This window comes from Pristiophorus japonicus, chromosome 20 (genome assembly GCF_044704955.1).
Source record: "Pristiophorus japonicus isolate sPriJap1 chromosome 20, sPriJap1.hap1, whole genome shotgun sequence".
Classification (NCBI taxonomy): Eukaryota; Metazoa; Chordata; class Chondrichthyes; family Pristiophoridae; genus Pristiophorus; species Pristiophorus japonicus.
The window spans coordinates 93,321,132-93,342,927 of NC_091996.1; the positions used below are offsets into that span (position 1 = coordinate 93,321,132).

At 58.5% G+C, this 21,796-nt stretch overlaps 1 protein-coding gene across 1 annotated transcript in view; it reads left to right on the forward strand.

Moving 5' to 3' along the window:
- dnah2 (dynein, axonemal, heavy chain 2) overlaps window positions 1-21,796 on the forward strand; it is a 242,216-nt gene that overhangs the window by 212,066 nt on the left and 8,354 nt on the right. The window contains 10 exon segments of the mRNA XM_070863165.1: window positions 2,219-2,363; window positions 8,938-9,137; window positions 10,224-10,350; window positions 11,752-11,938; window positions 12,500-12,648; window positions 12,756-12,939; window positions 14,630-14,820; window positions 15,626-15,817; window positions 16,420-16,604; window positions 21,023-21,251. Of these exon segments, the coding sequence (XP_070719266.1) occupies window positions 2,219-2,363; window positions 8,938-9,137; window positions 10,224-10,350; window positions 11,752-11,938; window positions 12,500-12,648; window positions 12,756-12,939; window positions 14,630-14,820; window positions 15,626-15,817; window positions 16,420-16,604; window positions 21,023-21,251 (1,789 nt within the window).

Genomic DNA, 21,796 nt, shown 5'->3' on the forward strand with positions numbered 1-21,796 from the left:
GTAATTTATGGCTCAGAAGGAGGCCATTCAGCCCTTTTGAGGCTCCGATCTTATAGACAAGCCTCTTCTGCAGTAACTTGTCAAAAGCATTTGGAAGTCTCGGTAGACAATGTCTTCCCTCATCCACTGTCTTGATGATTTCTTCAAACAATCCAATCAAATGAGTAAGACAGGATTTCCTCTGTTTTAAAGCCATGTTAGATGTTCTTAATTTGTCCCTCTCTATAGAATCACAGTAATCTACAGCACGGAAGGAGGCCATTCGGCCCATCGTGTCCGTGCCGGCCGACCAAGAGCTTCCTGGCCTAATCCCACTTTCCAGCTCTGGGTCCCTAGCCCTGCAGGTTTCGGCACTTCAGGTGCACATCCAAATGTGGTGAGGGTTTCTGCCTCTACCACTCTTTCAGGCAGAGAGTTCCAGACCCCCACCACCCTCTGGGTGAAGACATTTCCCCTCAAATCCCCTCTAAACCTCGCCCCAATTACTTTAAATCTATGCCCCCTGGTTGTTGACCCCTCTGCCAAGGGAAACAGGTCCTTCCTACCCACTCCATCCAGGCCCCTCATAATTGTATACACTTCAGTTAAATCTCCCCTCAGCCTCCTCTGTTCCAAAGAAAACAACCCCAGACTATCCAATCTTTCCTCATCGCTAAAACTCTCCAGTCCCGGCAACATCCTGGTAAATCTCCTCTGTACCCTCTCCAGTGCAATCACATCCTTCCTGTAATGTGGTGACCAGAACTGCACACGGTACTCCAGCTGTGGCCTAACCAGTGTTTTATACAGTTCAAGCATAACCTCCGCCCCGCTCTTGTACTCTAGGCCTCGGCCAATAAAGGCAAGTATTCCAGCAAGATCTGTAATCAGTCCTTTGAGCCGAATAGGGAGGACATCAGCAAGAGGCTCCCTCTCCCAGTCGCTACCCCACAGAGCGCATGTATGGAGTGGGCCAAGGCTGGGGCTCTGGGGCTGCACTGTCCCAGTCAAACAGCCTGCCTGCAGTAACCATGTCTAAATCCAGCCTTCAGACCCAGGGGAGGGAGGGGAGGACAAGAACGTTAGAATTAAGAGCAGGAGTCGGCCATTCGGCCCCTCGAGCCTGCTCCACCATTCAATGAGATCACGGCTGATCTTCGACCTCAACTCCACTTTCCCACCCGATCCCCATATCCCTCAATTCCCCGAGAGCCCAAAAATCTATCGATTTCAGCCTTGAATATACTCAAAGACTGAGCCTCCACAGCCCTCTGGGGCAGAGAATTCCAAAGATTCACCACCCTCTGAGTGAAGACATTCCTCCTCATCTCAGTCCTCAATGGCCGACCCCTTATCCTGAGACTGTGACCCCTGGTTCTAGACTCCCCAGCCCAGGGGAAACATCCTCCCTGCATCTACCCTGTCAAGCCCACTCAGAGTCTTGATTGTTTCAATGAGATCACCTCTCATTCTTCTAAACTCCAGAGAGTGTAGGCCCAATCTACGCAATCTCACATCATAGGACAATCCCCCCATCCCAGGAATCAGTCCGGTGAACCTCCGTTGCACTCTCTCTATGGTAAGTATATCCTTCCTTAGATACGGAGACCAAACCTGTGCACAGTACTCCAGGTGCGGCCTCACCAGGGCCCTGTATAATTATAGCAAGACTTCCTTACTCTTACACTCCAACCCCCTTCCAATAAAGAACAACATGCCATTTGCCTTCCTTATTGCTTGCTGTACCTGCATGTGAGCTTTCTGTGTTTCTTGCACAAGGGACACCCAAATCTTTCTGACCAAACATTTAAAAAATACTCTGTTTCTATTCTTCCAACCAAAGTGAATAACCTCACATTTGCCCACATTATACTTCACCTTCCTGCCCACTCACTCAGTCTGTCTGTATCCCTTTGCAGACGCTTTGTGTTCTTCTCACAGCTTACTGTCCCACCTAGCTTTGTATCGTCAGCAAACTTGGATACATCACACTCACTCCTTCATCTAGGTCATTAATATAGATTGTAAATAGCTGAGGCCCCAGCACTGATCCCTGCAGCACCCCACTAGTTGCAGGCCTGCCAAACTGAAAATGACCCGTTTATCCCGACTCTCTGTTCTCTGTCTGTTAACGAATCGTCTGTCCATGCTAGTTCCGGAGCGGAGTTGGGGGGGCGGGGGAACGCGCTATCGAATTGCTGGGTTTAAAGTTTATTCACCGCCGCTCCGTGTCCACCAGATTGCTGAATGAGGCCACGGGCTCACTACTAGATGACGTGCAGCTCGTCAACACCTTGCAGACTTCGAAGGTAACGGCCACAGAGGTGGCAGAGCAGATCGAGAGCAGCGAGACGACGGAGGTGAAGATCGACACCGCTCGAGAGGTTAGTCCACGGACAGCGGAAAGGGGACCGTTCACTTTGACCTTTCTGAGGTGGCATAGACCCAACCCTGACCTTTTACCTCGAGCCCGGTTCAAACCCAGCCCCAACTGATGGTGTGTAAAGCTCCTCCCTAGAATGAGTACGGGACAGTCGCAATCCAGTTGCTGCTGGACACAGACCCACTGCCCCTAATTCACACCTTTGGCAATACCACAACTGAAAGGTTAGAACATAGGGAATAGGAGCAAGAGTCCGGCCATTTGGCCCCTCGATAAGATCATGGCTGATCTACCTCAACTACACTTTCCTGCACTGTCCCCATATCCCATAATATTCAAACATCCATCGATCTCAGCCTTCAAGATCATGGCTGATCTGATCTTGGCCTCAACTCCACTTCCCTGCCCACTTACACGTTTCAATAAGATCATCTCATTCTTCTAAACTCCAATGACTATCAGGAAAGGCTGAACAGGCCCGGTCTCTTTTCTCCAGTGAACAGAAAGCTGAGGGGTGACCTGATCAAGGTCTGTAAGACTATGAAGGGGTTTCGATAGGGTAGACGTAGAGAAGATGTTTCCAGTTGTGGGGGAGACCAGAACTCGGGGCCATCAATATAAGACAGTCACTAATAAACCCGATGGGGAATTCAGGAGAATCTTTACCCAGAGAGCGGTGAGAATGTGGAACTCGCTGCCACAGCGAGTGGTTGAGGCGAATAGTATCGATGCATTTTATTGTGTCTATAAGCCCTCGAGTAATGACTCCACGAGGTGAGGTATTGTACTTCAACTGTGGTGACCTTAGTCCATTTATTACAGCTCCTGAGTGAGGGTACAGTAAAGTGGGCACCCTTGTATACCTGGTTACCTGTCGTGTACCGGTGACCCCGAGGTCTGCACCAGTTGCACCCTCTGGTGGTACAGGCATAGTGTATACAGTGTGAAGGTACATCCAGTCGTCTTATGTAACTGTACACTGAGTGTACAGGAAATATACTTATATTATGCATACACAATACATTTAGGGGAAAGCTGGATAAACACATGAGGGAGCGAGGAAGAGAAGGATATGGTGATGGGGTGAGATGGAGAGGGGTGGGAGGGGGCTGGTGTGGAGCATAAACCCCGGCACGGAGCGGTGGGGCCCAATGGCCTCTTTCTGTGCCGTACATTCGACGTAATGCATAGAGCGGGCTGTGGCCTGTGAGGAGTGGGGCTGAGACACATTATCGAGCCGACATGAAGGGAACCTCACTGCATCTCGGCACGATGTACCTGAAAGTACTTTGCTGCCTGTGAGCTCAGTGATGGGGAAACCTCGTGTAGTGACAGATTGCGATATATTCTTTACAACATCACCGATGGCTCCAATACTTCATGTGACCTGCATTGTATTTACATCAGCAGTTGCAGTACCCCAGTAGACCACTAGGGGGAGCTCTACATTACACTTCTCCCTCCTTAATGAAGAAGTAATCATTCCAAAATAATCACCATACATAACTTGCATGGTTATCCACAACAAAAGCTATTTTGCCATATTTACAAATCAAACTTAACCACTGGTTTTCTGTTCCGAACCTTCGCTCTCGAACACAACCTTCCAAACTGTGTGGCCGCTGATGTCTGGACAGGAACAGAAATATTTCTGGCATTCCCATACAGTATTCAAATTATTCAGTCTGGACATGAAGGGGGGGCGGGGGGTGGAAGGGACAGAGTCAAAGAAAAAAGTCGGAGAAGTGAAAAAATATGTGAACTCTGTGCGTGAAATGTGTTTCGAATTATCTTCATGTAAGGTTATAGGAACACTGCACCGAGTCGCTCCCTGCTCCCTCTCCAACCCTGCTTCCTTTTCCTCACCCTAATCCTTCAGCTCAGGTCCAATATATCAACCATACATCACTGCAGTTCATTCTGCACGATTAGAGGGAGCAGCATGTGGCCCGGATATCGCCAGGGTCCCGGCCTGCAAGACCATCAGCAGGCCGGGGCCACTGCAGGGAGCAGCGTGGGGCGGTATACCACTGCAGGGAGCAGCGTGGGGCGGTATACCACTGCAGGGAGCAGCGTGGGGCGGTATACCACTGCAGGGAGCAGCGTGGGGCGGTATACCACTGCAGGGAGCAGCGTGGGGCGGTGTACCACTGCAGGGAGCAGCGTGGGGCGGTGTACCACTGCAGGGAGCAGCGTGGGGCGGTGTACCACTGCAGGGAGCAGCGTGGGGCGGTGTACCACTGCAGGGAGCAGCGTGGGGCGGTGTACCACTGCAGGGAGCAGCGTGGGGCGGTGTACCACTGCAGGGAGCAGCGTGGGGCGGTATACCACTGCAGGGAGCAGCGTGGGGCGGTGTACCACTGCAGGGAGCAGCGTGGGGCGGTGTACCACTGCAGGGAGCAGCGTGGGGCGGTGTACCACTGCAGGGAGCAGCGTGGGGCGGTGTACCACTGCAGGGAGCAGTGTGGGGCGGTATACCACTGCAGGGAGCAGCGTGGGGCGGTATACCACTGCAGGGAGCAGCGTGGGGTGGTATACCACTGCAGGGAGCAGCGTGCGGCGGTATACCACTGCAGGGAGCAGCGTGCGGCGGTATACCACTGCAGGGAGCAGCGTGGGGCGGTATACCACTGCAGGGAGCAGCGTGGGGCGGTATACCACTGCAGGGAGCAGCGTGGGGCGGTATACCACTGCAGGGAGCAGCGTGCGGCGGTATACCACTGCAGGGAGCAGCGTGGGGCGGTATACCACTGCAGGGAGCAGCGTGCGGCGGTATACCACTGCAGGGAGCAGCGTGCGGCGGTATACCACTGCAGGGAGCAGCGTGGGGTGGTATACCACTGCAGGGAGCAGCGTGGGGCGGTATAGCACTGCAGGGAGCAGCGTGGGGCGGTATACCACTGCAGGGAGCAGCGTGGGGCGGTATACCACTGCAGGGAGCAGCGTGGGGCGGTATACCACTGCAGGGAGCAGCGTGCGGCGGTATACCACTGCAGGGAGCAGCGTGGGGCGGTATACCACTGCAGGGAGCAGCGTGGGGCGGTATACCACTGCAGGGAGCAGCGTGGGGCGGTATACCACTGCAGGGAGCAGCGTGCGGCGGTATACCACTGCAGGGAGCAGCGTGGGGCGGTATACCACTGCAGGGAGCAGCGTGGGGCGGTATACCACTGCAGGGAGCAGCGTGGGGCGGTATACCACTGCAGGGAGCAGCGTGGGGCGGTATACCACTGCAGGGAGCAGCGTGGGGCGGTATACCACTGCAGGGAGCAGCGTGGGGCGGTATACCACTGCAGGGAGCAGCGTGGGGCGGTATACCACTGCAGGGAGCAGCGTGGGGCGGTATACCACTGCAGGGAGCAGCGTGCGGCGGTATACCACTGCAGGGAGCAGCGTGGGGCGGTATACCACTGCAGGGAGCAGCGTGGGGCGGTATACCACTGCAGGGAGGAGCGTGGGGCGGTATACCACTGCAGGGAGCAGCGTGGGGCGGTATACCACTGCAGGGAGCAGCGTGGGGCGGTATACCACTGCAGGGAGCAGCGTGGGGCGGTATACCACTGCAGGGAGCAGTGTGTGCTGCTGCAGGAGGGCGACGGCTGTGAAGCCAGGCCGCTGACTGCAGTGTGGGCAGGCACAGCAGGAGGGGGCGAAGGAGCGGCGAGAGATTGTAGAGGGAAGTGAGCGGGGCCAAGAAGAGGCGAGGGCCCAGGGGCAGCACGGGCCCAGCCCACACTGTGCGATATGTGTGCACACTCGGCCCGTGCAGCAGAGCTGGTCTCCAGTCGTCCTGGTTATCCCTTGCCACTGGACCGAGACCTCGCTCGGTCAAGCCCCGTGTGGTGGCTGGTGTGCAACGGTCACCCCACGTTAAAACAATCCACCCACAGGCATCTTCCACCCTTCAGGATGTAGTTCGGGATCCGGAATATTAGGTCCTTCATTGAAACACCTGGGAACTCATCCCTTTTCGGCCTGGAAGCAAGTCATCCTCGCTTCAAGGGACCGCCTATGATGATCACTCTGCACCACAACTCACCGCTCCCTCCCACTTTCCCACATCACTCCCATACTTCTCTCTTCCCCCTCCCTCCTACCCCCTCCCCCATCTCTATCACATTGCCCAGAGATTTTCTCCCTCACCTCTCCCCTTCTCGCCCCCTCTCTCCCGACCTCTTTCCCTCCCCATGCTCCTCTTCCCTCTCTTTCTCCTTCCCTCCCTCCCTCTCTCTTTTTCCCCCCTCCCTCTCTCTTTTTCCCCCCTCCCTCTCTCTTTTTCCCCCCTCCCTCTCTCTTTTTCCCCCCTCCCTCTCTCTTTTTCCCCCCTCCCTCTCTCTTTTTCCCCCCTCCCTCTCTCACTTTGTCTCCCTCTCCCCTTCTCTCGTTCTCTGTCTCCCTCTCCCCTTCTCTCCCTCTCCCCTTCTCTCTCTCCCCCTACCTCCCTCTCTTTCACCCTCCCTCTTTCACCCTCACTCTCACACTGTCTCTCTCTCCCCTTCTCTCTCTTCCCCCTCCCTCCCTCCCTCTTCCCCGCCCCTCCCTCCCTCTTCCCCGCTCTTACTCTGTCTCCCTCTCCCCTTCTCTCTCTCTCCCCTTCTCTCTCTCTCTCCCTCCCTCCCTCTCTCTCACCATTCCTCTCTCTCGCCCTTCCCACATCCTGCTCACTCTCTCCCTCCCCACGTACGTTCAGACAACAGCTAAGTGGGGGTGGGGAATCGCATCCCAGCCCAGCGCAGTAACCCACAGCACCCTAGCAGTGGGCCAGCTATGTGTAGCCTAGGACTAAAAACTAGGGAACAATCCCACTCACACCCTCACAGTACCACGTACTGAATAAACCTTATGTAGAAAAGACAGAAGGAATTAGAGGGGCACAGATATCTCGGGGGGGGGGTGTTGTGGGTTTGCAGGAGATTACAGAGATAGGGAGGGGCGAGGGCCATGGAGGGATTTGTAAACAAGGATGATAATTTTGAAATCAAGTCGTTGCTTAACCGGGAGCCAATGTAGGTCAGTGAGCACAGGGGGTGATGGGTGAGCGGGACTCGGTGCGAGTTAGGACACGGGGCAGCGAGCACAGGGGGTGATGGGTGAGCGGGACTCGGTGCGAGTTAGGACACGGGGCAGCGAGCACAGGGGGAGATGGGTGAGCGGGACTGGGTGCGAGTTGGGACACGGGGCAGCGAGCACAGGGGGTGATGGGTGAGCGGGACTGGGTGCGAGTTAGGACACGGGGCAGCGAGCACAGGGGGTGATGGGTGAGCGGGACTGGGTGCGAGTTAGGACACGGAGTGTGAGCACAGGGGGTGATGGGTGAGCGGGACTGGGTGCGAGTTAGGACACAGGGCAGTGAGCACAGGGGGTGATGGGTGAGCGGGACTGGGTGCGAGTTAGGACACGGAGTGTGAGCACAGGGGGTGATGGGTGAGCGGGACTCGGTGCGAGTTAGGACACGGGGCAGCGAGCACAGGGGGTGATGGGTGAGCGGGACTCGGTGCGAGTTAGGACACGGGGCAGCGAGCACAGGGGGTGATGGGTGAGCGGGACTCGGTGCGAGTTAGGACACGGGGCAGCGAGCACAGGGGATGATGGGTGAGCGGGACTCGGTGCGAGTTAGGACACGGGGCAGCGAGCACAGGGGGTGATGGGTGAGCGGGACTGGGTGCGAGTTAGGACACGGGGCAGCGAGCACAGGGGGTGATGGGTGAGCGGGACTGGGTGCGAGTTAGGACACGGAGTGTGAGCACAGGGGGTGATGGGTGAGCGGGACTGGGTGCGAGTTAGGACACAGGGCAGTGAGCACAGGGGGTGATGGGTGAGCGGGACTGGGTGCGAGTTAGGACACGGAGTGTGAGCACAGGGGGTGATGGGTGAGCGGGACTCGGTGCGAGTTAGGACACGGGGCAGCGAGCACAGGGGGTGATGGGTGAGCGGGACTCGGTGCGAGTTAGGACACGGGGCAGCGAGCACAGGGGGTGATGGGTGAGCGGGACTCGGTGCGAGTTAGGACACGGGGCAGCGAGCACAGGGGGTGATGGGTGAGCGGGACTCGGTGCGAGTTAGGACACTGGGTGTGAGCACGGGGTGATGGATGAGCGGGACTCGGTGCGAGTTAGGACACGGGGCAGCGAGCACAGGGGGTGATGGGTGAGCGGGACTCGGTGCGAGTTAGGACACGGGGTGTGAGCACAGGGGGTGATGGGTGAGCGGGACTCGGTGCGGGTTAGGACACGGGGTGTGAGCACAGGGGGTGATGGGTGAGCGGGACTCGGTGCGGGTTAGACCACGTTGGGTGCAGCAGGAGTTTTGGATGAGGATGGGAGGCCGGCCAGGAGTGCGTTAGAATGGCCAAGTCTGGAGGTTGCAGTACGTTGCACGCACGATGTGTTGTAATATAAGGGCAGGAGGCGGAACGCCCAGTGCTGTAGTCCAAGTCTAGCTGGCATCGGGGGGGGGGGGGGAAGGTGGGCAGCGGGCGAACGTGGAACCCTTTCAGGCCGCGAGGGAGTACGTGGGCAAAGCGAGGGCCTGGAATCGCTGCTCACCGTCGCTCTGCGTGTTTTGTTCGCTCTCAGGGGTACCGCTCATGTGCCGAGCGGGCATCCATCCTCTTCTTCGTGCTGAACGACATGGGCAAAATCGACCCCATGTACCAGTTCGCGCTGGACGCCTACATCGACCTCTTCAACCTGAGCATTGAGAAGAGTAAACGCAGCCCCAAGCTGCACGAGCGCATCAGCAACCTCAATGAGTACCACACCTACGCCGTGTACAAGTAAGTGGTACACAGTCTGTGTGTGTGTGTGTGTGACCAGGTTTCGGGAGCCCCAGGGACAAGCAGCGGGAGCACGGTCAGGTGACAATCGGACGGGCTTTGCCCATCCACTGCCACTCCTGCTGAAACCCACTGCACTAGTTTCACTGGACAAAGGATATCGGGGCGGAATTTCCCGTCCACTGCGCTCCGTTTCCCCCCCCCCCCCGCACGGTGGCAATGGCGGCGGTGTGGTCTTCTGGGCGGGCGGTCAGCCTCCAGCGCCCCGCTGGGGTTTTCGGGGCCTGATTTTGCGGCGGTGCGGAGTGTTACCGCCCGGGAGAGCTGCGTTGGTGTGCAACGCCCCTGCTTGTGACACCGGCGCGAGTTTTGAGGCCTGTGCAATCGGGCGCTCCAGCCTACACCGGTCGCAGTGCGGTGTAATTGTAAAGTTAATTGTTTATCCTTGTCATTATTTTTTGGTGATTTATGGGCTGTGAATTGGGAATGTTTTTGGTGCATTTGTTCTCCCCGGGCCTCCCTTAGAGCGCTCCCGGCCCGGCTGTTTAGCTGGGGATTTTCCCATGCTCAGCCGGCCTAGTGCCCCAGGAAAGGTGTGTAACTCCTCCCCCGCTGCTCCGCCCCACACTCCGGGCCCAGCAGCCCAAACTTACTGAGGGGCAAACTCTTCCTGGGCCCAAACCTTACCCCCCCCCCCACCCCCCCGAAATCAGCAGAGCCGAAAATCCAGGCCGTTGGCGGTGCAATGCGTTTGCCCAGTGCCTGGTTGTCAGGCGAAGGATGGGCGCTGAGCGGTCCACACTGGAAGTGCGCCGGGCGCCATATTGGTCCGGGGCAGTCGTCTGCAACTGGCGTTGGACTCAATGCTGCTGAAAATGGCACCGGAGGCTGATCTGTATCCTGACTCCATCCCCCCCCGCCCCCCGGCCTTGGTTCCGTAACCCAGCGTACCCTGACCGAACAAACATCTATCGAGCTGCGGATCTTGCTCAGAGATGTGTGGGGCAGCGGATCGCAGTGCGGGGGGGTATATTTCGGGGCAGTGTGGCTGAGCTTTGATCGACTGTTTCTGCCTCCTGTGCCCAGGTACACGTGCCGTGGTCTCTTTGAGCGCCACAAGCTGCTCTTTAGCTTCCAGGTGTGCATCAAGATCCTGGAGGTGGCTGGGAAGCTTCACATGGACGAATACAACTTCTTCCTCCGCGGGGGGGTGGTGAGTGTACCGGGGGGGGGGTGGGGGGAGTGTACCGTGGGGGGGGGGGTGTGTACCGGGGGTGGGGAGGGAGTGTGTGTGTGTACCGGGGTGGTGGTGAGTGTACCGGGGGGGAGGGGTGGTGAGTGTACTGGGGCGGGGGGGGGGTGAGTGTACCGGGGGGGGGGGGGAGGGGTGGTGAGTGTACTGGGGCGGGGGGGGGGGGGTGAGTGTACCGGGGGGGGGGGAGGGGTGGTGAGTGTACTGGGAGGGGGAGTATGTATCCTGGGGGGGGGGGGGGGGGTGTACCCGTGGGAGGGTTTGGAAGGGGGGGGGTACATACACTCCCCAGGTGACCAAAACTTGCTCAAAGAGGTAGGTTTTAAGGAGCGTCTTAAAGGAGGAGAGAAGCGGAGAGGTTTGGGGAGGGAGTTCCAGAGCTTGGGGCCCAAGTAACAGAAGGCACGGCTACCGATGGTGGAGCGATGGAAATCGGGGGATGCTGAAGAGGGCGGAATTGGGGGAGTGCAGAGCAGCGGGAGTGATATTTTGGAGGGGTGTAGGGGCTGGAGGAGGTTACAGGGATAGGGAGGGGTGTAGGGTTGGAGGAGGTTACAGAGATAGGGAGGGATGTAGGGCTGGAGGAGGTTACAGGGATAGGGAGGGTGTAGGGTTGGAGGAGGTTACAGAGATAGGGAGGGTGTAGGGGTTGGAGGAGGTTACAGAGATAGGGAGGGGTGTAGGGCTGGAGGAGGTTACAGGGATAGGGAGGGGTGTAGGGGCTGGAGGAGGTTACAGAGATAGGGAGGAGTGTAGGGCTGGAGGAGGTTACAGAGATAGGGAGGGTGTAGGGTTGGAGGAGGTTACAGAGATAGGGAGGGGTGTAGGGTCTGGAGGAGGTTACAGAGATAGGGAGGGGTGTAGGGTCTGGAGGAGGTTACAGAGATAGGGAGGGGTGTAGGGCTGGAGGAGGTTACAGAGATAGGGAGGGGTGTAGGGGCTGGAGGAGGTTACAGAGATAGGGAGGGGTGTAGGGCTGGAGGAGGTTACAGAGATAGGGAGGGTTCGAGGGCCATGGAGGGATTTGAACATGAGGATGAGAATTTTTTAAGTTGAGGTGTTGAGGGATCCAATGTGGGTCAGTAGCACGCGGGCAATGTGCAACTGAGACTTGGTGAGAGGTAGAATTGCAATAGAGGAGGGACGGGAGAGGGAGGTTGGAGGCTCGGGTGAGGGAGAGCTTGGTAGTGAGGTAACCAGCTGGAGTTGTGTTCTGTGTGGCACTGTGGGTGAGGAAGCTCTTGTGATGTGGGAGCAGCGATGAAGATGGTCTTGGGCTCAGTGGAGAGCAGGGAGTTTGCTGGTGAAGGGTTATGAAGGTATGTGTAACACGTGACCACTTCCTCACCCTGCCTGCCGCAGGTGTTGGACAGAGAGGAGCAGATGGATAACCCCTGCCCTGGCTGGGTGGCAGACGGCAACTGGGACAACATCACCGAGCTCGACAAATTGACAAACTTCCACGGAATTATGAATTCCTTTGAGCAGTATCCCAAAGACTGGAATGCCTGGTACACCAGTTCCGAGCCAGAGACTGCCGCATTGCCAGGTGAGTGTCCTCGGCACAGTGGAACCCGATTCTCCCAGCGGGCAGCCTCTCCTCGGTCAGAAGACTAGAAAAGCAAATTATTATTTAAATGGAGGGAAATTGCAAAGTGCTGCGGTACATGAAACACAAAAAGTTAGTATGCAGGTACAGCAAGTGATCAGGAAGGCCAATGGAATGTTGGCCTTTATTGCAAGGGGGATGGAGTATAAAAGCAGAGAAGTCCTGCTACAGCTGTACAGAGTATTGGTGAGACCACACCTGGAGTACTGCGTACAGTTTTGGTCTCCTTATTTAAGGAGGGATATACTTGCATTGGAGGCAGCTCAGAGAAGGTTCACTCGGTTGATTCCTGAGATAAAGGGATTGTCTTATGAAGAAAGGTTGAGCCGATACTCCTTGGAGTTTAGGAAAATGAGCGGTGAAACATCCTCTCTCTATCTTCCTCGTCGAGCCCCCTCAGAATCTTACACCTTTCAATAAGATCACCTCTAAACTCCAATGAGTACAGGCCCAACCTGCTCACAGCCCCAATTCACACTGTGGTTTTGTGCTCTCCGACAGTGGAATGGGATAACGCCTGCAACGAGCTGCAGAGGATGCTGATCGTGCGGTCTTTACGCCAGGACCGTGTGGCCTACTGCGTGACGTCGTTCATCATCAACAACCTGGGCTCCAAGTTCGTGGAGCCTCCCGTGCTGGACATGCGATCGGTCAGTATGAGCCACACAGCGCCCCCCACCCCAGAACCCCGAGCGGCGGGCCTGCACTCTCGGGGAAGCCTAACTCCCACACTGTCCTCCCTCTTCCCCCTCCGCAGGTCATCGACTACTCCAACACCCGGACCCCGCTGATATTCGTGCTGTCCCCGGGCGTAGACCCCACCAACGCCCTCCTGCAGCTGGCAGACTACTCGGGCATGGCCAACCGCTTCCTCGCCCTGTCGCTGGGCCAGGGGCAAGCCCCCATCGCCACGCGCATGATCACCGAAGGGGTGGCAGAAGGTAGGCGCAGTCAATACACCGATTGTTACAAGACTGAGTACTGTGAGCTAAAACTGATGTGACCTTAGTCTCTTTAATACAACTCCAGAGTGCCTAAGCAGCATGGCAGACAACCTTTTATACTCCCTTGCACGAGATGTGCAGGTGACCCTTGGGCCTCCAACAGTTGCGCCCTCTGGTGGCAAGTCTTACACAGTTACAATGTTTACATACGTAACACCAAAACAGTCCCGTCTGCATAACGACCGGGAGCAGGGGAGGGCCCTCTGGCTCGTTGCAACCTATCTCAAATTATTCACGGCACAGAAACAAGCCATTGAGCCCCACTGCTCCGTGCCGGTGTTTATGCTCCACACCAGCCTCTTCCCACCCCAAGGACTAACCGGGTTCATCTCTTTCCTTTTACCTCCTCCCTTCCCACCGTCCAGGGCCCCGAACACTCCTTCCATGTCAAACAATGATTGAGTATCATCATAGGCAGTCCCTCGAACGAGGATGACTTGCTTCCACACGAATTCACAGGTGTTTCAGTGCAGGACCTAATATTCCGGATCCCGAACTACATCCCGAAGGGTGGAAGATGCCTGTGGGTGGATTGTTTTAACGTGGGGTGGCCGTTGCACACCAGCCACCACACGGGGCTTGACAGAGCGAGGTCTTGGTCCAGTGGCAAGGGTTAACCAGGACGACTGGAGACTAGCTCTGCTGCACGGGCCCAGTGCGCGCACATATCGCAGTGTGGGCTGGGCCCGTGCTGCCCCTGGGCCCTCGCCTCTTCTGGGCCCCGTCCCCTCATTCGCCGCTCCTCCGCCCCGATCTCTCGCCGCACCTCCGCCCCGATCTCCCACTGAATCTCAGCCCTGATCCCGTTCCACTCCTCCGCCCCGATCACTCACCGCACCTCCGCCCTGACCTTCCCGTTCCTCCGCTGCACCTGAGCTCAACATACAATTGAGTATACTGTAGTCACTGCTCACGGTGTGGTCTCCTCTACACTGGGGAGACTGAGCGTAGATTGTGGAGCACCTGCGTGACCCCGAGCTTCCGGTGGCCTGTCACTTTAATTCCCCGCCCCACTCGCACTCTGACCTCTCTGTCCTCGACCTCCTGCACTGTTCCAATGAAGCTCGACGCAAGCTGGGGGAACAGCAGCTCAACTTTCGTTTAGGCCCTTTACAGCCTTCTGGACTCAACGTCGAGTTCAACAATTTCACACCAGAACCTCGGCCCGTACTGTCTGACATTTCAGCTGGTCATGATACTGTCAGCCCCATTTACACCTCCTTTCCGACATATTTAAGCTTACAACAGTGACCACACTCCAAACGTGCGTCATTATCTTCAAAGTGCTTTGAGACGTCCGGTGGTTGTGAAGGGCGCTATATAAATGCAAGTCTTTCTTTTGTTCTCCTCTAGTCCCAGCCTTTGTTTCTTTACTTGCCCCATTACCATCTCCTATCATCATTTAATCTCTCCTGCCTCCCACCCTATCACAGACCTTCCCTCCCACCCTCCCATTCCCTGCCCTTACACTTCATTAAAACACGTCACATCGCGACCTTTCTCCAGTACTGACAAAGGGTCATCGACCTGTCTCTCTCCACAGACACTGCCTGACCTGCAGAGTGTTTCCAGCATTCACTGTTTGATCACTTTGCCCTCTCTCTCTCTCTCTCTGTGTGACTGACAGGTAACTGGGTGTTCCTTGCAAACTGCCACCTCTCGCTCTCCTGGATGCCCCAGTTGGATAAGCTGATCGAGCAGCTGCAGGTCCAAGATCCACATCGCGACTTCCGCCTCTGGATGAGCTCCAGTCCTCACCCGGACTTTCCCGTCTCCATCCTGCAGACCAGCATCAAGATGACGACAGAACCTCCGAAGGTAATCCCGGAGCGCTCTGGATTGCAGGGTTGTGCGTTCGAGACCAACTCCAGACCCTGTAACACGTAAACTAGGCAGTACTGAGGGAGCGCCGCACTGCGCTGTCGGAGGGGCAGTACTGAGGGAGCGCCGCACTGCTCTGTCGGAGGGGCAGTACTGAGGGAGCGCCGCACTGCTCTGTCGGAGGGGCAGTACTGAGGGAGCGCCGCACTGCTCTGTCGGAGGGGCAGTACTGAGGGAGCGCCGCACTGCTCTGTCGGAGGGGCAGTACTGAGGGAGCGCCGCACTGCTCTGTCGGAGGGGCAGTACTGAGGGAGCGCCGCACTGTCGGAGTGGCAGTACTGAGGGAGCGCCGCACTGTCGGAGTGGCAGTACTGAGGGAGCGCCGCACTGTCGGAGGGGCAGTACTGAGGGAGCGCCGCACTGTCGGAGGGGCAGTACTGAGGGAGCGCCGCACTGTCGGAGGGGCAGTACTGAGGGAGCGCCGCACTGTCGGAGGGGCAGTACTGAGGGAGCGCCGCACTGTCGGAGGGGCAGTACTGAGGGAGCGCCGCACTGTCGGAGGGGCAGTACTGAGGGAGCGCCGCACTGTCGGAGGGGCAGTACTGAGGGAGTGCTGCACTGTCGGAGGGGCAGTACTGAGGGAGCGCCGCACTGTCGGAGGGGCGGTACTGAGGGAGCACTGAACAGGATGTTGTGCCTTGTACATGTGGTTGCAGCCGAGCGTGGGGACGGGTGCAAGGTCGCGGGTCCCCCTCCCACCATTGCTCACTGTTTGCTCTCTCTCCCCCCGCCGGCCCCTCAGGGTATCAAAGCCAACATGAAGCGACTGTACAACCTGGTGACTGAGCAGCAGTTCAGCCGTTGCTCCAAGCCCAAGAAATACAAGAAGCTGCTCTTCGCCATGTGCTTCTTCCACAGCGTCCTCCTGGAGCGCAAGAAGTTCCTGCAGCTGGGCTGGAATATCGTCTACGGCTTCAACGACTCCGACTTCGAGGTGGGCATCCTCACCGGGGGTGGGGCGCCTCGACACTGTCCCATCAAACACTCCCAGGGCAGGTACAGGGGGTTAGATACAGAGTAAAGCTCCCTCTACACTGTCCCATCAAACACTCCCAGGGCAGGTACAGGGGGTTAGATACAGAGTAAAGCTCCCTCTACACTGTCCCATCAAACTCTCCCAGGGCAGGTACAGCACGGGGTTAGATACAGAGTAAAGCTCCCTCTACACTGTCCCATCAAACACTCCCGGGGCAGGTACAGCACGGGGTTAGATACAGAGTAAAGCTCCCTCTACACTGTCCCATCAAACACTCCCAGGGCAGGTACAGGGGGTTAGATACAGAGTAAAGCTCCCTCTACACTGTCCCATCAAACACTCCCAGGGCAGGTACAGGGGGTTAGATACAGAGTAACGCTCCCTCTACACTGTCCCATCAAACACTCCCAGGGCAGGTACAGCACGGGGTTAGATACAGAGTAAAGCTCCCTCTACACTGTCCATCAAACACTCCCGACCTCCCTCACTTCATGAGCACAAAGTTTAGAAGTTGATTTTGAGTATAATTGTAAATCTCAGTGACGCTGTCTGGTCTGCAGGTGTCTGAAAATCTGCTCAGCATTTACCTGGATGAATACGATGTGACTCCCTGGGACGCTCTCAAGTACCTGATTGCCGGGGTGAATTACGGAGGACACGTGACTGATGACTGGGACCGCCGTCTGCTCATCACCTACATCAATGATTACTTCTGTGACCGAGCCGTCGCCAGCCCCTACTTCAAGTAATCCTCACTTTCAGTTTGCTAAATGCTGATGCTGCAATCGATCCAACCAACTGAGGCTCAGCCACCTTGTGCTGAATAAGGCCCAATACACAACGGCCCTTCAGAGGAAGGGCTCGAGTGAATTCAACATACCCTCCTTTACAATCTGAGCAGAAATAACTGAAGTGTCGTCCCACTTGACACAGACCAGAAGTATTCTCCTCCCTCGGGCTCCGACACTCACCAGCCTTTCCACAGAGGGACTCCTACAAAAGCCACTCTCAGCAACGTTGCAACACCCCGCACGATGACGGGACGGGGGTCTGTGTCTGTGATTCCCCCGCACGGTGACGGGACGGGGGTCTGTGTCTGTGATTCCCCCGCACGGTGACGGGACGGGGGTCTGTGTCTGTGATTCCCCCGCACGGTGACGGGACGGGGGTCTGTGTCTGTGATTCCCCCGCACGGTGACGGGACGGGGGTCTGTGTCTGTGATTCTTCCGCACGGTGACGGGACGGGGGTCTGTGTCAGTGACTCCCCCGCACGGTGACGGGACGGGGGTCTGTGTCTGTGATTCCCCGCACGGTGACGGGACACGGGTCTGTGTCTGTGATTCCCCCGCACGGTGACGGGACGGGGGTCTGTGTCTGTGATTCCCCCGCACGGTGACGGGACGGGGGTCTGTGTCAGTGACTCCCCCGCACGGTGACGGGACGGGGGTCTGTGTCTGTGATTCCCCGCACGGTGACGGGACACGGGTCTGTGTCTGTGATTCCCCCGCACGGTGACGGGACGGGGGTCTGTGTCTGTGATTCCCCCGCACGGTGACGGGACGGGGGTCTGTGTCTGTGATTCCCCCGCACGGTGACGGGACGGGGGTCTGTGTCTGTGATTCCCCCGCACGATGACGGGACACGGGTCTGTGTCTGTGATTCCCCCGCACGGTGACGGGACACGGGTCTGTGTCTGTGATTCCCCCGCACGGTGACGGGACGGGGGTCTGTGTCAGTGATTCCCCCGCACGGTGACGGGACGGGGGTCTGTGTCTGTGATTCCCCGGCACGGTGACGGGACGGGGGTCTGTGTCTGTGATTCCCCCGCACGGTGACGGGACGGGGGTCTGTGTCTGTGATTCCCCCGCACGATGACGGGACGGGGGTCTGTGTCTGTGATTCCCCCGCACGGTGACGGGACGGGGGTCTGTGTCTGTGATTCCCCCGCACGGTGACGGGACGGGGGTCTGTGTCTGTGATTCCCCCGCACGGTGACGGGACACGGGTCTGTGTCTGTGATTCCCCCGCACGGTGACGGGACGGGGGTCTGTGTCTGTGACTCCCCCGCACGGTGACGGGACGGGGGTCTATGTCTGTGATTCCCCCGCACGGTGACGGGACACGGGTCTGTGTCTGTGATTCCCCCGCACGGTGACGGGACACGGGGGTCTGTGTCTGTGACTCCCCCGCACGGTGACGGGACGGGGGTCTGTGTCTGTGATTCCCCCGCACGGTGACGGGACACGGGTCTGTGTCTGTGATTCCCCCGCACGGTGACGGGACGGGGGTCTGTGTCTGTGATTCCCCCGCACGGTGACGGGACACGGGTCTGTGTCTGTGATTCCCCCGCACGGTGACGGGACGGGGGTCTGTGTCAGCGATTCCCCCGCACGGTGACGGGACACGGGTCTGTGTCTGTGATTCCCCCGCACGGTGACGGGACACGGGTCTGTGTCTGTGACTCCCCCGCACGGTGACGGGACACGGGTCTGTGTCTGCGATTCCCCCGCACGGTGACGGGACACGGGTCTGTGTCTGTGATTCCCCCGCACGGTGACGGGACACAGGTCTGTGTCTGTGACTCCCCCGCACGGTGACGGGACGGGGGTCTGTGTCTGTGATTCCCCCGCACGGTGACGGGACGGGGGTCTGTGTCTGTGACTCCCCCGCACGGTGACGGGACGGGGGTCTGTGTCTGTGATTCCCCCGCACGGTGACGGGACACGGGTCTGTGTCTGTGATTCCCCCGCACGGTGACGGGACGGGGGTCTGTGTCTGTGATTCCCCCGCACGGTGACGGGACGGGGGTCTGTGTCTGTGATTCCCCCGCACGGTGACGGGACGGGGGTCTGTGTCTGTGATTCCCCCGCACGGTGGCAGGACGGGGGTCTGTGTCTGTGATTCCCCCGCACGGTGACGGGACGGGGGTCTGTGTCTGTGATTCCCCCGCACGGTGACGGGACGGGGGTCTGTGTCTGTGATTCCCCCGCACGGTGACGGGACGGGGGTCTGTGTCAGTGATTCCCCCGCACGGTGACGGGACACGGGTCTATGTCTGTGATTCCCCCGCACGGTGACGGGACACGGGTCTGTGTCTGTGATTCCCCCGCACGGTGACGGGACGGGGGTCTGTGTCTGTGATTCCCCCGCACGGTGACGGGACGGGGGTCTGTGTCTGTGATTCCCCCGCACGGTGACGGGACGGGGGTCTGTGTCTGTGATTCCCCCGCACGGTGACGGGACGGGGGTCTGTGTCTGTGACTCCCCCGCACGGTGACGGGACGGGGGTCTGTGTCTGTGATTCCCCCGCACGGTGACGGGACGGGGGTCTGTGTCTGTGATTCCCCCGCACGGTGACGGGACGGGGGGTCTGTGTCTGTGATTCCCCCGCACGGTGACGGGACGGGGGTCTGTGTCTGTGATTCCCCCGCACGGTGACGGGACACGGGTCTGTGTCTGTGATTCCCCCGCATGGTGACGGGACACGGGTCTGTGTCTGTGATTCCCCCGCACGGTGACGGGACACGGGTCTGTGTCTGTGATTCCCCCGCACGGTGACGGGACGGGGGTCTGTGTCTGTGATTCCCCCGCACGGTGACGGGACACGGGTCTGTGTCTGTGATTCCCCCGCACGGTGACGGGACGTGGGTCTGTGTCTGTGATTCCCCCGCACGGTGACGGGACACGGGTCTGTGTCTGTGATTCCCCCGCACGGTGACGGGACGGGGGTCTGTGTCTGTGATTCCCCCGCACGGTGACGGGACACGGGTCTGTGTCTGTGATTCCCCCGCACGGTGACGGGACGTGGGTCTGTGTCAGTGATTCCCCCGCACGGTGACGGGACGGGGGTCTGTGTCTGTGATTCCCCCGCACGGTGACGGGACGGGGGTCTGTGTCTGTGATTCCCCCGCACGGTGGCAGGACACGGGTCTGTGTCTGTGATTCCCCCGCACGGTGACGGGACGGGGGTCTGTGTCTGTGATTCCCCCGCACGGTGACGGGACGGGGGTCTGTGTCTGTGATTCCCCCGCACGGTGACGGGACACGGGTCTGTGTCTGTGATTCCCCCGCACGGTGACGGGACGGGGGTCTGTGTCTGTGATTCCCCCGCACGGTGACGGGACACGGGTCTGTGTCTGTGATTCCCCCGCACGGTGACGGGACACGGGTCTGTGTCTGTGATTCACCCGCACGGTGACGGGACACGGGTCTGTGTCTGTGATTCCCCCGCACGGTGACGGGACACGGGTCTGTGTCTGTGATTCCCCCGCACGGTGACGGGACACGGGTCTGTGTCTGTGACTCCCCCGCACGGTGATGGGACGCAGGTCTGTGATACTAGCTTTGGAGGGGGTACAGAGACGATTCACCAGCCTGATTCCGGAGATGAGGGGGTTATCTTATGAAGATAGATTGAGTAGACTGGGTCTTTACTCGTTGGCGTTCAGAAGGATGAGGGGTGATCTTATAGAAACATTTAAAATAATGAAAGGGATAGACAAGATAGAGGCAGAGAGGTTGTTTCCACTGGTCGGGGAGACTAGAACTCGGGGGCACAGCCTCAAAATACGGGGGAGCCAATTTAAAACCGAGTTGAGAAGGAATTTCTTCTCCCAGAGGGATGTGAATCTGTGGAATTCTCTGCCCAAGGAAGCAGTTGAGGCTAGCTCATTGAATGTATTCAAGTCACAGATAGATAGATTTTTAACCAATAAGGGAATTAAGGGTTACGGGGAGAGGGCGGGTAAGTGGAGCTGAGTCCACGGCCAGATCAGCCATGATCTTATTGAATGGCGGAGCAGGCTCGAGGGGCTAGATGGCCTACTCCTGTTCCTAATTCTTATGTTCTTATGATTCCCCGCACAGTGATGGGACGGGGGTTTCCTAATCCTCCACCACCCTAATGTCCCGTTGATGTTGTATGACGATATACTAACTCTCCCTGGCCTGCCATTGAACTGTATTATGATCCCTTGTCCCTGCTTGACAGATAATGGCCCTCGTGTGATCTAAACTTACATGTGTTCTGTTCCCACCACGCTGCCTTATTTAAACCATTTATAACATTTTCTGTGTTAAGACCGCCCTGCCCCGCCTGCATTTAACCGTTATTCCCGCCTGTAATGATTGAGTTTAAACACAGACGGCTTGTGTTGTTTCAGACTCTCGGTCCTAGACAACTATTACATCCCCAAAGATGGTGACCTTGACTCGTACAAGGAGTACATCAGCATGCTGCCCGCCATGGAGCACCCCGAGGCGTTTGGCCAGCACTCCAACGCTGACGTGGCCAGCGAGATCGCCGAGGCCCGCAGACTCTTCGAGACCCTGCTGTCGCTGCAGCCGCAGATCACCACGGCCGTGGGCATGGGGCTGAGCCGGGAGGATAAGGTAACCCGCCGTCGCCCCCGGGGCTGCGTGGGGGGGCAGCTCTGTGCCAATAACCCATTCCCCCAATCCCCCGTCTACCCCCCCCCCCCCCAACACCGGGGCGCAGGGAGGCTGCCCGCTCTCTGCCAATCCCCTGTCCGCCCCCACTCACCCCTCGCTCCCCCCACTGTCCCCCCACTCACCCCTCATTCACTGCGTTCCCCCCCCCCCCCCTCTCCCGGTGCCACCCCCCCCTCCCAGTCCCCGCTCTCTCCCAGCGCCTCCCAGCGCCCCCCTCTCTCCCAGCGCCCCCCCCCCCAGCGCCCCCCTCTCTCCCAGCGCCCCCCCCTCTCTCCCAGCGCCCCCCCCCTCCCAGCGCCCCCCTCTCTCCCAGCGCCCCCCCTCTCTCCCAGCGCCCCCCCCTCTCTCCCAGCGCCCCCCCCCTCTCCCAGCACCCCCCCCCTCTCTCCCAGCGCCCCCCCCTCTCTCCCAGCGCCCCCCCCTCCCAGCGCCCCCCTCTCTCCCAGCGCCCCCCCTCTCTCCCAGCGCCCCCCCCCTCCCAGCAC